General features: G+C 33.6%; 1 protein-coding gene across 7 annotated transcripts in view; it reads right to left on the bottom strand.

Moving 5' to 3' along the window:
* The window catches only part of ROBO1 (roundabout guidance receptor 1), a 380,851-nt gene that overhangs the window by 305,244 nt on the left and 57,111 nt on the right, over nt 1-18,496 (bottom strand). For all 7 annotated transcript variants that reach the window (XM_036850840.1, XM_036850842.1, XM_036850845.1 and 4 more), the window contains exon 2: nt 5,522-5,848. In XM_036850840.1, the coding sequence (XP_036706735.1) occupies nt 5,522-5,848 (327 nt within the window). The remainder of the gene's footprint in view (nt 1-5,521; nt 5,849-18,496) is intronic.

The following is an 18,496-nucleotide window of genomic DNA, read 5'->3' as shown; positions in this document are numbered from 1 at the left end:
TTAAGTCAATACTATTTGCATGCCTTGCATTAACAATGAGAATCTAAAGATAAGGGTAAATTTCTCATACCAGGAATTTCAACTCAAGATGGAATTTAATATACTTAACATGCTCTGTACTTAACCAGAAATTAATTTAAGAAAATTTAATTACTGAAACATTTTATTTAAATTTTAGTATATTAACACACATATCTTCAAATTCAAAATGAAGTCAGTCCATTTTGTAAATAAAAAGCATCCAGATCCCCTTTGTATAAATAATCCTAGTGTCTGGCCATAATACAGGGAAAGAGAAGAAAGCAGTGAAACCAACAGCACCGACAATTAGATTTATGATTTACAATTATGTGCCAGTCACTGTGCTACACACTTTATATGCATTATTTCATTTACTCATGAATCAATTTTGCAACAAAAAGTCATTGCAGTTTAGAATATAAGTGTGCAACAGAGAAGAAAGATATTTTAAAATCATTAAAATAAATGAATCTTTAACATTCTTCACTTGAATACTGAAAACAAAAATAATATATATATATATAAATGTTTTAGAATCTCATCAAAGCATGGAAAATGGCAACGTTTTTTAAAAAGATAAAACAGATTAGAGGAAACAAGAAATATTTTCAAAGACGCAACATAGAGCTAGCTCAATTTCAAAGATAAAAAGTCTTTCAAGGAACAATATATGTGTGTGTGCACACGTATAAAGGTCAACTTGATTGTGTGCACAACCAATCAATCATCAATCGACATTTTATAATATAATGGCATATTCTATTTTCACCTGCTCATCGGTACCATTTTACTGCCAGGAGTAATCCTTCCATCTTCAATGCTCCAGATTTTAGAAATACATTCTACTGTACCAAAACCTGGCTCCTTAGCATACATGTCAGTACACTTTCTCATTTTATCCAAAGGAGGAAAATCAGATAATTCAAATTCTAAATCACTCTATAAGGAGAATTGTTTAGTAACAATGAAAGATCATAGTGTATTGAAAGTAGTGGGAAAATATTACTTTAAAATATAAACATTTTACCTCAAAGTAATTACTATTAAAAAGCACCCCAGTTAATAAAATCTGGGAAGATTAATCTCTGATTAATTGGACAAAATTATTTTTTTCTGGAAAGACAGTTCTGTGTTTTGCTGCTAAGACAGTCAGCAGATGTTTGCCAAGTCTGAAGGGAATTTCTCTTCCTCAGGAGAAAACAGCTTACATAGGAAACAAATAGCCATATGCTGACTATGTACTACTTAGCAGATGACGTAGAGAGACATGTTCTGTAATCGAAAGCATGAGGGTCAAGGTTCAAGTTAATTTTCCTTAAAATTCAACGCAATTACCCAAGATCGAGTTACTTATTAAATATAAGTTGTGTCGAAGAACTGTGCTATCAATTTGTGCCAGGCATAAAATAAAGTTCTAAATTTACTAACTGGTAATGTTGAGTATAGAAGAATAGACCCGTAAAATATTTTTCTAAACATTTAGTAGACTCTCAAGTAGAGCTAATACGAAACAAAAAAATACTACTTGCAATACCATTTTAGAAAGCTGGGTTTGAAACTGAGTTAAACAGTGAATTTTCTTAAGTCTTAGAAACAGCAATATATTCTAAATTTACAAATTAAAGTCCTCATCAAGATATATCATTCTTGGCTTGCAAAGAAAAACAATAATTAAAAAAACAAATTAAAAAAAATGCATCTGTGATTAAAAATTGGTTTCCTTTACAGAGATAAGCTTCCAAAAATTCAAGGTGGAAACTTTAGGTGTAAGGACTACCGTATATTTCTTAGCATTCCGATTCTTAGACTTTATAATTGTGTGAGATAAACTTAATTGCATCAAAACTGAGTTTTCAAGAACAAGAATACAACTTTTACTACATGGCAAAGATCAGCACCTAAAGATCGGTCAGTGCTTTTCACTGGGTCCAACCTGGTTATAATTGCGATTTAAATGAAAACAAAAATAAATAATCCTAAAATAACCAATAAATGCAATCCTTCTGGTACATTATTTAAATTTAAATAAATATTAAAAACACAAAAGACAAGAATATTATCATTTCTATACCAAAATAAAAGATTTAAGTGACGTTCCATATCATTTTTTTCTCCACTGTTTGAGAGATTGACAACTGTTAGGAACCAAGAAATCCAGTTGTTATTACAGCTGTAAAACTTGGTTTAAAGGCAAATAAAACACAGATAAATGTTTTTAAAAGCATTACCAACAACTGTGCTGTGAAACCGGTGTTGCCTCAAGACACTTTTGTTAATGCTATTACTTTGGGCTATAGCGTCACTAAGAAATTAGACGAAATCTTTGTCTTCCTGTGTCTGAAAGGAAGAATTCTTTGGGAAGAATAAGAATAGTTCTTACTGAACTTCTGGCACCTAAACTAAGAAAATATGAAAAAAAATAGTAATATTCTCCAGGAAATAATAAAACCAAGCTGTAATAGTACTTTATAGATTTAACCTACAGCAAATATGACCCATGTTTCCCTGCCCTCCTTCCCCTCCTGTATTTACATAACACACAAAAGGCTAATTTTGATTTTAGGATGCAAACATATTTTAAAATGGTGAATGAGCAGTAACCATTGGCTAAAATAAATAACTGAAATACATGTGAACTAAATTACTATATATCTATTTGTAGTGCACAAACCATGAATTTTTTTAGACATAAAAACCCATTTTAACTGCAGAGTACTTAATTTTTCCCATATAACTTATGTGACCAAATAACACAATTTCTTTAAATAAAAACATGCTTTTAATTTTTACAATTTAACTAGTATAAAAATTATTGGAAGCAAACACTACTTGAACTCTTCTCATGGTTTCAAATAATTATTATCACTAATAAGGTGATCCTTATTATCAAACTACCCTTATTAACAGCAAACTATATTTGATAAATATATAATATCTATATACTTCTCCCTTCCCAAGTATATGAATTGTTACTGAATGTGATCTTAAAGTATTTTCTAGAGTAGTTTTATTAAATTTTATTCAGTAAATTATGATATCCTTTTTTCTCTGGAGCTTGACAACATTTTGGAATGTGTCAGGAATATCCCACTAACATTTGTGAACTATGCATTAAGGGACTATGTATTCGAATATTTTACTGGTAAAAGTTATATAATGCTCTTATGTCTGGTTTCAATTTCATGATCGTATATTTGTTGACTGAGACTGCAAGAGCTTTTCCCATAATGGACTCTCAAGGTAATGGAATGTCTAAGTTAGAAACAGAACTTAACTGGAAACTAATGGTGTCTTTTAAAATAACTGCACAAAAGCCAGATTAAAACAGACAGGTCTCTAAATCCCAGTGCATTAAGGATATCTTGATCATCTGAGGTAAAACTAGAGGTGTTTTGAAAAGGAAGATCTAGAAGGTAAGCGTTTAGACCCTCTACTCAAGTCTATAAACTTTTTAAAAAATTCTGACAATGATAAGAATACAAGGAGAGTAGAAAATAATACAGAAGCATGAGATGATCTTTGATATTTCTGTTGGTACACATTTCTTATAAAGAATTATAATTCCAGAGAATAAACAATCACTGTTTTTCCCTTCTCATCCTCAGTTTCTTACATACCACACACAGGAGTTGGCCTAGGTTATCTACATCATCTTTCTTGATTCTCTAAATTTGTTCTCAAATGTTAACTCACATTTATCTTCACAGAAAATAATAATTCTTAAGTATAACGGTGCCAAGCGTTAGAAAGGTGTTAATACCGTAACTTTGAAAGGTGACTTCGTCAAAACATATATATATGTCTTCTTATAAATAAGTTGAAACTTTAACATTATTTTGCTTGTGCTACATTTAAAGTTGAGCTAAAAAAACAAAAAGAAAAAGAAAAATATCTTTCTGCTGTGATTATAGCTTTTATACATCTCACTGATTTAGCTCTAAGACCTTCACTGAGAATCAAGGCAATAAGAGAAAGTACAATAAGTTAATTATCAGTTAACTGTGAATAGAGAAATATAAACTTAGGTTTCAAGTAAATGTTTTAAAAATGTGAATGCCTAATTCTGACAGAGGTTTAAATGGTTACTTTAATTTTTTATTCTAATTAAATTTTATGCTCATATCAGATATCTTTGGCCTTCTGTCTCAGGGTAAGTATTACATGGCTCTGTGAGTGTGATCAAATCATCTAAATTCTCTGGAGATGATTTCACATTAATAATATGATTGAGTTGGAATAATCGATCTCTAAATTCCTTTCTATGTCTATAATGTCATAATTATCTGCGGTTCCTTATATTCATGTTCTAGTTGAATGCAGGAGACAATGCTAGAGATTATGAAAACTGATTATATAACTAAAATTTTGAACATACATTGTAGTAAAATATCAATCGCCTTGGAAAACATTATATATAAATATAGACATAGTTATGTATACAGTTTCATATATAATTATAGACAGCTAAATTTAAAGTGATATTAAAATTTAAAGTGAATTAGATCTAAATTTCATTTGGTTCTCCAATCCCTATAAAATTCTCAATTTCTGTCACATATACATATACACAGGAGGATTCTTTCAAAGGAATGAAATTTTCTGGCCACCTCTTGAATGTTTATTGAAAATAAGCCTAATTCTAATTCAAATACAATACACATCTAGACTCTCTATATAACAATTTAATCATTAGTCAACTAAATCCTTATTGAGGTAATTCCAAATGAGCAGCCTTTGGTATTTGTGTAGATAAACTGAACCATCAACTCCCTGAGGATTCCATCCACGTGTTTTCCTCCAAGGGTGCACTACAGTGTAGCCAAGATAATACAGTATGAGGCATATACATACATTTCTCTGGATATAGCTTTACCGAAAGTATATTTCTGAGAATTAGAAACAGTTTAAAACTACACCCTACACTACCAGTTGAAAGTATTTCTCCTAATGAAGACAAATGAAAAATATCCTACACTATTATATTTCCATAAACATCCTCGTTTTCTATATATTTAAAAGGAACAAAGGAGGGGAATAAATCCATTTCAGTGAGCGTGTTCTACAGAAAACAGCTCCAAAAAGTAAAGCAAAGCACAGAGAACTCTGCTCAATACTCTGTAATAACCTAAATGGGAAAAGAATTTGAAAAAGAATAGATATATGTATATGTATAATTGAATTGCTTTGCTGTACACCTGAAAGTAACACAACATTGTAAATCAACTCTAGTCCAATATAAAATAAAATTTTTTTTTACTTAAAAAAAAATTTTTAAAAAGTAAAACAGTTCAGCAACTATGTGTAAATCCCAATTTAGCTTGAATAACCAACTAAGATGAGAAATATAGAAAATTCAAACAAATAGATGATATTCATGTACAAATCTAGAGATTTTCTTCAGGTAAAGCCTGTGATACAGGTTTACACTTTTATTACTGTGATCAAGGGAAACGATCCCATGTGGCCATCTCTCCAAACACAGAAAGCCCATTTTACTTACTGGCTACCTCCAGCGATGCATTGTGACTCACAGCCTCTCCGAGGTAATTCCTTGCTACACAGACATAGACCCCTTCATCAGGTCTACTTTTTCGTCCATGCACTATACGTAAGAAAAATAAAGATCCACTTGGCAGCAACATTCTGTGTGAGCGAGGGTCATCTTTGTCTGTCTCCACTCTCTCCCCACCTTTGTACCATTCAATGGTGGGTGTGGGGCGGCCTTCAGCTTTGCAGTTCAAAGTTGCAGGTTCTCCTTTTGAGACAATTAGGTCGGAAGGGTGTTCAACAATGCGAGGTGGAAAATCTTCCTGACGAAGACGGGAGCCTGCATAAGAATTGACAAAATATCTTCATTTCATCACTTGAAAACAATGAAAAGTCTTATTTCAAAAGCATAGGCGTTAGCACTACTATCTAAACACTGCATAATAACGACCTACTCTTCCTCACCTCCTTACTAACTAATCCTTCCGGTGTCCACCTTGACTATACCTTCTAATGCCTGAATCCTTTTGACCCACCACTTAGACAGTGCCCTTGCTAAAACTTTGTCTGTACAAATCCTGTCTGCTCTCCAAATCCCTTGTCCACAGATCCTTTCAGAACCCATCACCCTGTCTGTTTGTACCATGTACGTGCCTGTTTTTGCAGAGGAATGTGTTAGAGAATTGTCGACTATTACAAATAATGGCATGGCTCCCTGGAATCTCATTTTTAATGAAACATCAATCAACACTTTAGCAAAACATATGCTATATAATAATAAACATTTATGTTAAAATATATATGATGGAACTATTCTTTACATAGACTTTTATATTTTTCTAAATAATACATACATATGTGTATATATGTGTGTGTACATATATATATATATATATATATATATATATATACTTTCCCAGAGTTTTTATTAATAAATTAAGTTCACTTGTCTCCAATAATTATGTTACTATTTTAGTAGACTTCAAAGATGAAATGTTAAATAATGGAGTTTAAATAATTAAATATAACATTCAATGGAAAAGGATACTAGGTGAGAGGCGACATTCTCCACCTTATGTATTACTTAATAAGTGAAGGCCTGAGTGTATGTGTCATTTAAATATTTTCTGTCTGTACCTTATTTTTTTCAATGAGATCATAATCTCTAAAAGAGGGATCAAGTTTCATATTTTTAATATTCCTACCTTATTGTTGCCATGGATAGATTTCATATGTAAAAATCTTAGAGATTTCTCAACTTCAACAACCAAACCTTAAACCTTGTTCTCATCTAGTGTTCCGATCTCAATAAACAATGAAAAGTAGAAACCAGTCTCGCTTGACACCCCTCTTTCTGTCCTCTAACCCTCCCCCAAATTTCTTAAATCAATCTACTCATCTCACTCTCTACAGCCAGCTACCATCCCAGATCAAAGTACTATAGATTCCCACCAGGATATAGGAAAGCTCTTAAATAGCTTCACTTCAATGCAGCCAAATAACAGCTCTGAAATACAAATACCATCTGGGTCCTCCCCTACTTCAGTGGCTCTTAAAATAAACTCATTGCTCTTAAAATCTTTAACAAGACCTACAAGAGTCAGTGTGTTCACTCCCCTATCTAGCTCTCAGGACTCTTCCTGTTCCAACTCCTTGCTCTGCTTTCTTCACCCCAGTCTTCTGTTAGTTCCACAAATATATTAAGCTTCTTCCTACCACAGGCCTATGCCTGCCACAGCGTCTGGGATCAAAATGATCTTACCCTAGATCATACCCATTCTTCTTTCAAATCTCGACCTTCCCTGATCTTTACCACAAAACTTAAATGCTTCTTTTTAGCAAGGGTATGAAACTACCTATGGTAAAATAATCAGAATTATATTTTAAATTTATTTGTTTGATGCTTTGAACACTGTCTGTCTTTCCCATTATTCTGTAAGATCTGTGGGTCTGATTTTGCTCATGGTTGCTTCTCTTATGCCTGGCAGAGCGCTGAACACACTACAGATACTCAATAAATATGTGTTGAGTAAATAAAAAAATAAACGAAGTGCTAACAGCAAAACCCTATTTGAGTGGAATGGTCTGAAGCTTAATAATCATGCACTGTATAAAGAGACTTTAAAAGATTTTATTTTTAAATTGTAACCATATACGCGTACTATTTAACCTTTACTAGACTGTAAGCTCTGCATGGGGTTTATTTACATCTCTAATTTGTAACTACTGCAGTTACTATTTCTTAATGAAATGATAAATGAATGATGAAACTAGAAGATCTATTATTTGCTTATGTCTACCACAAAACAAAAAAATTATAATCTGAAATATTGAGTAACAGTTTTATAACCTGAAATATTGAGAAATAGCTTTAGTTCAGTGCATGGTATACAGCATACTATAAATCCTTTAAATGAAACCAGGCTCTAAAAGAGGAGGAAATAAGCCAGCTACATGGGAAAAAAATTACTTGGAAACTCGTGGTCTTTAGCAAAGGCTATACTGAAGGCAAATGAAATTTAAATTGAATTTAAGATTGCTCAACCACAAGTCCTGTATAGCTTCAGAAAATAAAGCATTGTAATATATGACTGGCCTTTATTTTGGCTGTAATTATGAAAGCTGGATGCTAATGAAGATCAACTGCTGAGGTAATATATATTTAATTTAAGCCAATTTTATTTATATTCTGTAAGTCTATTTCAGAGAGGAGACAGGGATGTACAGGTTGCTATAAGAATACAAAGAATGGGCACTTAACACTGCCCAAGAAAGGCATACCGACACATGAAACTTGAGGTAGGTCTTGAAAAATGAGTCAGGAAGAAAAGAAAGGATTTCACTCGGAGGCACAGCTACAAAAGCATATGGTACAGTGGGACCTGTAAGTAGGTTAGTACAGCCTCAGTATAAGGCAGGTGTCAGATGGGCTTTGTACATCAAGCCAAAGTTCTGGAACCTAAATGAAGGCAACAAGAACATTCAAATATTTTAAGCAAGGGACTGCATGCTTAAGTTTGGTTTTAAAGAGCTCACTCTTGATAGTATGAAACTAGACTGCAGCAGCTAAGCTATGAAGGGGTTCGTTAGGACACTTTTACACTCTTTAAAAAATAAATTCTGAAAGCTTGAACTTGGATCTTGACAGACAGAAAGGAAGATAAAAGGAAGAATCTAGAGATATTTAGTTACAGTATCAACAGGATCTACTCACTGGCAATGTGGGAGAAGATGGAAATGAAAAATGCACAAGATGGAGGAGAAGCAGAGGATAGAGAGATTCTGAGTTTCTGATCTGAGCAATGGGTGAAGGGCAGTCCCAATGAAGGTCAAGACTAAAAAAGTGGGATGTGGTGAGAGGAAGAAGGACAGAGATGATTTATTCAGCATGAGATGTAGAAAGTTTGGGATACTTCCAGAATATCCAAATAAGGATGACAAGTTGCCTATTAAATATCCAAGTTTGACCTCAGGAAAAAAATCTCAGTTGGATTCATATATGAAAATCAAGTTGGAGACTGAAACACTGGGAAAGAATAAAACTGCCTAGGGAGCGTGTATAGAGGAAGTAATGGCCAATTAAAGAATCTGGAGATCACCCAGGCTCCACGAAAGTGCAGTGGAGCTCAAGACTCTCTCCGTCCCTCACCTACAGCCCCGTATAGCTGGACCATAGCCAATATGACTTTTGGGAGTGGAGAGCTCAGGCCCAAGTTTTCACCATGATGTTTGTACAGCAGCATTCAGTAAAAGAGTTTCAGCAATAAAAATGCTCTCTATTCTATTAAAGGCTAAATTTTCAAAATACTCTGTGAAATATTCCTTTCTCAGATTGTTTACTCAAAAAAAGATCTGGGTTCTCAGGGTCTTTTAATCTTGCTAATGCACATTATGTGCTCTAGAAGAAAAGTATAATATGCAGCATTTCTTAAACTTATTTGGCCACTGAACTCTATATTTTTCTTTTTATGGGACATCCCACTGAACTTTGCTTCTGAGGAACACACTTCAAAAGAAAATACACTCTGTTAGCATATAATAATCTGAAGAGAATGTACAGGGTTAGCAAAAAAAAAAAAAAAAGAGTTACTTGGCTGTAGAGCCAAAACTTTTGGAAATCACAATAAAAAACATAGAAATGCCACATTTCTCATAACGTATAACCTTCAAGAAAGGAACTTTCCAATTCCCATGTGATATTTATTATAAGTCATCGCTTAACCTCAATAATAACAATTATAAATTGCACTCATCATCTCTATTAAAAACTATAATAAATTACCCTTTATTATCATGTCTAAGCAGGAAGAAAAGGAATGGAAAAGAAAACAAATATTAATTATCCATCACCTCCTTTGTCACAACAGCATCTTCATGAGGTGGGTGTTGTTATCTGGTACCCATATGGGGGAACTAAGCACTGGTGCTCGGCTGGAAGGTGGCAGTACTGGGATCCAGTCCTAGTCAAATTCAAAATCCTTGCTCTTTCCCACTATTCCATAAATACTGCTAGGATTAATTAGTTAAAATCCATTCTTGTTTCCGACACTGGAAGTCGTTAATTTTGATTACTTTTATTTAAAATGTAGATAATGAAAACAGTAAGAAGCAGTCAAACCTGATAACATCTAATGTTCTTTTCCCATGCAATCAGAGAATATCTAACTGTAAATCATATGATTTCATAGTCACTTAACTCAGTAAAGACTTTCATGATGAACGAATGAGAACATAAAGCATTCCTTGTACTGTGTGAGCTTATCTAAATATGAGCTTGCATTTCTGAGTAGCTCTCCTATTTTATCAGGTTTACATATTTGAGAACCTCAGTTTCTACACACTGTTTGCACAATTAAAATGAAATATCACTGATCCCCATTTTTTTTTCCACCAGCATGCTTTGAGGGAAACGTCACCCAACTTCTATCAATAACTGTGATTCACTTTCTCAAAGGAGGACCTTGAGGGAGTTACACCAAGAATAATTAGGGAAGAACATATATAAATCTTAGAAGTTGTGTCCATCTCCACTCTGTCACAACACCTCTCTTTATATAATATTCTTGACTCACTATTCATAAAACACCTTCTTTCTTCGATCATAAATTGTGAGTTCCTATAAATCACCCAACAACCACCATTTTAGTTATGCTACTTTGGGTATTTTTTATATAAGATAAAAGGTTTATATTACACTTGGCAAAACCAAATTCAAGGTTTCAACTATATTCTGCATAAGAAACTAAAAAGTTACAAAGAATAGAGGGTAAAAGAAAGGGGCTGATGGAGTGAGGCTTTAACAAGGAACTAGAATGATAATGTCAGCTGAATCCTGACAAGGCAAGGCAAGAATCCTGGTAGGACCTTGGGAATATAACACAATTGACTTCAGGAAAGGACAGCATCAGGGAAAAGGGCAGGGCAGGATTCCTTCAACAACTGCCCAGTTGGAAGATAAAATATAAACACGAGTGACTGAAATATCTAAATATTTATACAACCACAGCTGGAAAAAGATACACACGTAAGTGCTAAGTATTTCAAGGAAATATATCAAAGTCACATGAGATTTATTATGAGGAAACCAAACTCCTAGTTGGATGTAAACTGTTCCCCCCTTTAAGACATTGCATTTACAGAAACATAAGCAAGTAACCGTTTAAGAAACTGATTTGTTAATATTCTGCTGAGGTATGCAAACATACAAATATATAATTTTATTCTTTTTTCAAATGTATGATTTTATTCTTCTTTTCTAGTACAGCAGTAATACGTGTCTCAGGGTTTTGTTTGTTTAGGTTTTCAAGTCTGTTTCTTCTTAGCAGATTGAGCAAAGCAGTATTTATTTTATTAACAAAGTTTTGTTTTGATCCAAATTTCTTTTTCCTATTCCATGGTAGGTAAAATGGAAAACCTAAATGATTAAAATATCCATTCGTATCATGTATCATATTAAAACATCTTGCTGCACAAGAGTGCCTGTAATATTGCTAAAAGCACAAGAGAAACAAGTTCAGTGAGTAGCTGACATATGCACAATGAATATTAATAGACAATTTGGTGACATTTGCCCACAGGGGGGTGTGGAGAATATATATTTGCCTTGACAACATACCTATATTTGTAAAAGAATACTTATATTCTTAAAAGAGCCTTGCCTCTTAACCTTTTTTATTTAAGCTCCATTTACATTTTAAGGAGCAAAAGGCCTCCAATTATTAACATAAATCCTATCATGGGCTCCAATCCTGTAATTTTCCTGTCAGAATTTCATCCTACAAGGAGATATTTGTTAAAAATAAGAAGACAGCACCCATTAATTACTCACTGTGCAGAGAGTAGACTTAAATATCCTCTACTGAGTTATACACTTTTCCCAAGTACTCATGCTTACCGTAACTAAAAACAGAGCACACTCTACAGAAGAACTCGGTAATTTCACCTGAAATTTATATAGAGTAAAGGAATACAGGATGCATTAAAATAATTATATGATTAATGGATCATACCATTTTCCTTAGGTACTTTGTTCCTTCCTAATTCCCCTTGATCATAATCCCACCTAACAAATTGGGGAGAGGGATTTTTTTCTAGTCAAAATTTAGAATAATCCCAATAATTAACTGAGTGTCACTGGTACTGTCTGTTACGATCTCAAATGATTACCAAAATAGACCAAAATAAAATTCCAGGAATGAATCCCTGGTATTTTTCTAATATTTCTACAGAATCTAATATCATATGCCTGTGTCCCCAGAGATGTGAGAAAGACTGACAGTAGCATAAGTTAAATTTTTGAAACAATATTGCTTGTCCTTCCCCCTATTTTTAATAATATGATCATGGAATACAAATACTGCAGAAGCTACTATGGCATTAACTGCAAGAATTGCCTCAGCTGACTCAAATCAGCCAGGATTTCACTATAAGCTATAACTAAAGGGATTGAAGGGTTGAGTTGTTGAGTTGAGTTCATGCTTCCTATCTGCCCTTTAGTAAAATTTCCAATTAACATACAAATAAGAGAATTTTATTTTCAATAAAATGCCAAACAAAAATATTTGCCTATCTTAAAGTCCAAATTCTCTCACTCTCTTACCCATCAGTTTACCTATATATCATGCCTATATTGCATTAAGACTTGTGCTAAGCATTGGCAACACAAAGAAAAATGAAATAAAATTCCTAACCTTAACAGCCAGAAGTTCACCAAAAGAGACAGAAATATTAATAAGGATAATATTGAAAAATAAGAGCCATGCAAGGAGAGGTAGGAGGAGGAGAAACTAGATTCCAGAAGAAGGAACTGCATTGGCAAGAAAGCATTAACTAATGTAGCTTTTGTGGGGAAATTTTATTAAATCTAGAGACCGGATTCAGTTTGAATGGGTTTAAATCTAGGCTCTGCTACTTGTTAGCTGTGTGAACTTGGATAAATTGCTTCACCTCTCTGAAAGTTTCTTCATCTGTAAATGAATATAAAAATAATACCTATACTTTATAGAATAGCATAATCCCTGAAGCACAAAATAATATTGCATTAACTCATGGGTTAGAACCATTAATGTAGTATTTTGGAAACTGGAATAAAGACCATTGTTTGATTTTATGATTCTCTTCTTCTGGGATTACATTAGGACTCTTGTTAATTTATAAAGAAATCAATTACATTTTTCCTAAATCTGTAAGAACAGTTGCAAACTAAGCCAGTCTCTAGTTTCAGTTGAGAATTCAAACCAAAATAATTTCTCATTTACACAGTTCTTGGCAAGATCTGGCACAATTCCAGCAAAACAGTTTTCAAAAGAGGATAAAAAAATAAAACTAGAGCACTTAGCACAGCCAACTGTTTGTTTTACTAAGAATTATCAGATGTTGACTCTAAGGTCATCTATAATGAAGCATCTCTGTTCCCTGTGAAAAATATTCCATATAGATATATTGATTAAATATATTACTTTCAAAACTTTAAAAGACACAGTAATGCTTTTAAAATAATACAGAGTAGGATTGAGAGGGCCAAGATGGTGAAGTAGAAAGACCCTGAGATCATCTCCTTCCACGAACACACCAAAATTGCAACCCTTTACAGGGCAACTATCTATGAGAGTGACCTGAAAACTAGCAGAAAAGATCTTCTATAACTAAAGACATAAAGAAGGAACCAAAATGAGACAGATAAGATGAGCAGAGACATAGTACAGTCAAGACCCACACCCCCAGGGAGATGTCCCACAAACAGGAGGAGAATCACAACGCTGAGGTTTTCTCCAAGAAGCGAGACATTTAGGTCCCCATTGGGCTCTCTAACCCAGGGGCCCTGCCTGGAAGAAGAGCTCCCAGAACACTCGGTTTTGAAGGCCAAAGGGGTTTACATATGGGAGAGTCAGAGGGCTATAGAAAACAGATTCCTCTGTGAAAGGACATGCAAAAAATTCACACCCTCTGAGTCCCAGCCCAGAGGCAATAATCCGAAAGGAACCTGGGTCAGATCCACTTGCTGATCTTAGAAAAGCCTCCCAGAGAGGCAGGAGGCAACTGAGACTCCCCTGAGGACATAAATGCTGGCAGCAGCCATTTTGGGGAGCTCGTTATACCATGAAGACACTGGTGTAGGCAAGCACCATTTTGGAGTCCTCCCTCTAGCCTATTAGCGCTAAAGGCTTACCCGGCCCACCAGGGGGGCGGCCCAGCACCAGTCAACGCACAAAGCAGGGCTTAGCGGTCAACCGGACCACAAGCCCATCCCGCCTACCAGCGCACCCACAGTAGTTAGCCCTGCCACAACAGAGGGGCCCATGTAGCCCACAGAGGGGACACCCCAAGAGCATACAGCTCTGGTGAACAGAGGGGAGCATGCTGCTGGGCCCCATAGGATGTCTCCTATGTAAGCACACTTCTCCGAGACTGGGAAACGTAACCAACCTACCTAACTACATAAATATAAACACAGAGAATTAGGCAAAATAAGGAGGCAGAGAAATATGTGCCAAATGAAGGAACAAGACAGAATCCCAGAAGACCTAAGGAAAGTGGAGATAAGCAATCTACCCTATAAAGAGTTCAAGGTAATGATCATAAAGATGTTCAATAAACTGAGTGAATAGTCATATTGTCCTTCTTTTCCTTTTCATTACAAATATAAAAAATCAAATATGGCTACCCAAATATGGGTAGCGAGAATATAGATAAAGTTGGTAATTGTGTAGCATAACATTTCAAGTCAACTCTCTATAGATATACTAAGACTATCAAAATTCACAAATAATCCTTTATTTATTAATGCTCATACTGATGAACCAAGATATTTAGGTCTGAACATAAAATAGCTTATTTCGGCTTTTAGGACTGTTTTTCATAGACAAAGCGTTTTGGACAGTATTTTGAACTGTGAAAACAGTATATGGGTGGTCCTGTGAATATTTTTTATTGCTATGGAAATATAGTTCATCCTAATATTGGATTTCAACATATTAGAACAAATTATGTGGCATTCCAATCAATGTTAATTTATACTTCATTTCTTTGGATATAATATAGAAACAGCAAATGGTTATAAATTTTAGCTAACTACTTCAGTACACAGGACATGAGCAGACTTTCCTTATTGAAATAGCAACACAAAAACACTCTTATAACAGTATAAAATAAACCTGGCTTACTAATCTTCCTCTGTCCTGAATTCAAATTTCTGAGGGGAAAACCTTTATTCTGAAAATAATCCTATTTTTGTGTTTAAAAACATGTTTTTAAATCATAAATTAAAAGTACATAAAAGCAAATATGGATAAAATACAATTCCTTAACTATACAGAAGTTTTTTAAAAATGATTATGTAAGTAATATTTATCAATTCTTTCCCTAAAGAGTTACATTAGATTTTCATAGAATCTGTATAGATATAATTTACTTAGTCAATAACCTTTAATCAATTAAAGTATTAAAATAAAACTTTCAACTTTACTTCTTGAATTAGTCATGCTTGAGCCGTATTTAGAGAACTCTTGAATCTAGGTAAGTTATTAATGTCTGCAAGACAGAGTATGGAATTGCAATTCTAAAATTAATGGTCTAAAGAGTCTAAAGACAATTACTCTTTTGGAAAACAAAATACTTAAAACAACCTTTTAAAAGATTACTGAGAAATCTCTATAGGAATGCAGTCAACTTCACTCATTTTAAAACGCAGTCAATACTTCTGACATGAACAAGAATTTCTAAACAAACTCTTTTACAATTAGCAAACTTTCATCTTTACCTCTCCATAACTTCCCCATTTCTCTCTCATTATATCTCAAATTTAGTTCTTACAGATTCTAAAAGGCACCCTAATAAAAAAATGCTGAGAGGCAGATTCTAATCCCTTGACATATGAGATATGGGGATTTAAAAGCTATTCTATATGTTAACTTAAAATCGACTCTGTAATCTTTATTTTCTAAAGAGATAAGTAAATAATTCATCAATCCACAACAAAGCTCTGTGTAGTTGATCTAACAGAGAAAAATCCATGTACATAAATTATTACCATATGTAAATTTTGATGCAAAATGATAAAATTCCAAAAAATTCTTCTAAGAGGAATTTTTTCTTTTTTGCACTCTGACTTGAGATTTGTAACACTCTCTCTCGCTCACTCTCTCTCTCTCTCTTTCTCTCTCTTTTTCTTTTGCAAGTATGTTTGGAATTTTTTTTTCTTGTGGAATGGAGGTCTGGTGTCACTTTTTCCTGAGGGTTTTTTATTTTTTAATTGCGATAATATGATGTCTATATGAATTTATCATTTTGTACGTTAATGCAACTTTAAAAAGGAAATATAATACTTTTAATCATTATTTTGATGGTGGCTTAATTAATTTTGAGGGGAAAGAGCCATAAAATCAGTTTTGATTAGAAAGCATTTATAATATTGAAATACTTCTGCTTAGTTACTAAATAAAAAATAACTGAAATACTTCTACATCTCCAGTGCCTACAATAGCATCTAGCATTCAGCAGGTACTCAACAGAATTTGTTGAATGAATAATCAGATAATGGGAAAAAAATGATGGGTGCCCTCACACGTATTTATAAATAGTTTAGAACATGGTATAGACACACATCCATGCTTGAAGGCAGTCAGTGCCCACCCTCCCACCCCCTCACCCCCCGAGTTCAAGAGAAAGTAAGGGAAATCTTTACTTCTGCTTCTGGGAAGCAAACATCCGCAGGAAAGGAGCCCTGAAGCAATGGCCTCCCTGAAAGGACTTGGAGATACAATGGTCCATTTGAAGTAGGGAGCTTTCTTTAAAATTAATTCTAAGGCCTTTGGAACCTGTACACAGTATCATGTGCAGCACAAATACAAAGATTAACACAAGTGTAAGCTGCACAATTCTAGCACAAGAGATAGACTGAGAGAAAGAGAGACAGAAGGAGAAAGAGACCAAGAAAAAAGATGTAAAAGGAATATTAATGTCAATTTCTTAGGGACTGTTGAAAATGGATAGGTTTTGTTTTCTTCTCTCTAATTTTCTCTAGTTTTTAAGTATTCCATGATGTTCTGGTATTATTTTCATAATAAAATATTTTATTTTAGAACTGTGAAAGCCAACAAAATTTTTTGGAAAATATGGAGGAAATAAAATTCAACTTTTACTAACTCTTTAGCATTCATTTATTCACTCAACAAATATGTACTAAGTACTCACGCTACACCAGGTCTTTGCTAGATGCAGGTAATACAAGAGTGCAAACAAAGAAACAAACAAAAACAGTAGTACCTGTCTTTCTCTCTCTCTCTCTCTCTTTTAGTTACTAAAAATGCAAAGTTAATGTGAACGATACACAGCTAACACTGTGTACACTTAAACAATGTATATGCACTTATATATCTTTTAGCCAATATTAAACTTTTTTTGCGAACACACAAAAGCAGTCACTGAACAAATGAAAGAGTTGTATATGCAAAACTGTGTGCAACATAGTTAGAATTAGTGGAAGCAAATGTACTGCATGCAAGATAGAAAGAGCAGAAGCAAATGTCTTCAACCAAAAATAAACCTTCCTGGAAAGGTTGAAAGTCTGTATGAGATTTAAATGAAAAGAGGCCACAAACCCTGAGGGGCAGAGCTGCTTGGTCATGCCCTGTGTGATCACTAGGAGTTCAAAGACTGGATATGGATTTAAACCTATTAACAGGTACCAATCGCCTCTTCTCTGTAGGAAACAAATAGACCTAATTATTTTACTTATCTTCGATACATTACAAGGTAATTCCTAGTCTATGTCACTCAGGGAAAGTCTTTTTTTTTTAATCCTAAATAAATTTTCTCTTCACATTTGACTATTTTTGAGCAATTCTGAGACCTTCTATTAATAATAAATTAAGACCCAATTACATTATCAAAATATATTTACATTTTTCCTACTCAGCCTGTTAATAACTAGTAGAATATTTCAATATAATAGGTATTTCTCTAGCTTCCTGCTAGCACTGAAACAAGAACTGAGATGGAGAGGAATGGAAGTTTTTTTGTTTGTTTACTTGGCTGATTTTTTGTTTTATTCATTTTAGAACTGTATTTATTTATAACTATATTTATATAATGTATTATATTATATATTATTTATTTATATAATATGGTCTTTTGTAAAAGGGTAATTTTCTTTTGAAATAAGTATTTTGTTTACCAAAAGTATGTATAAAATTGCATCTAAGGTTTTCAGAGACAAATATAGGCTCATCAGAATAAAGCCTTCCAAAATATCAGGTACAGGCATTCCAAACTGGAGTAGTAACAACCCGCTCAGTAGGTAACCTTTAAAAAAATTTTTTTAATATTAAATATTAAATGAAAGCAATAAGCCTCAATATGCGATCCATCTTTATTTGTTTTAGAGGTTTCTCTAATTTCTAAGTATTCTTTATTTTTCTGCTTTAGAAAAACGTGGGATGAGGTTAAAAGTGTAGATAAGTGGTCCCTGACCTATTCAGTCATGTCCTTT

This window comes from Balaenoptera musculus, chromosome 4 (assembly GCF_009873245.2).
Source record: "Balaenoptera musculus isolate JJ_BM4_2016_0621 chromosome 4, mBalMus1.pri.v3, whole genome shotgun sequence".
NCBI lineage: Eukaryota > Metazoa > Chordata > Mammalia > Artiodactyla > Balaenopteridae > Balaenoptera > Balaenoptera musculus.
This window is presented reverse-complemented; position numbering and strand designations above follow the sequence as displayed.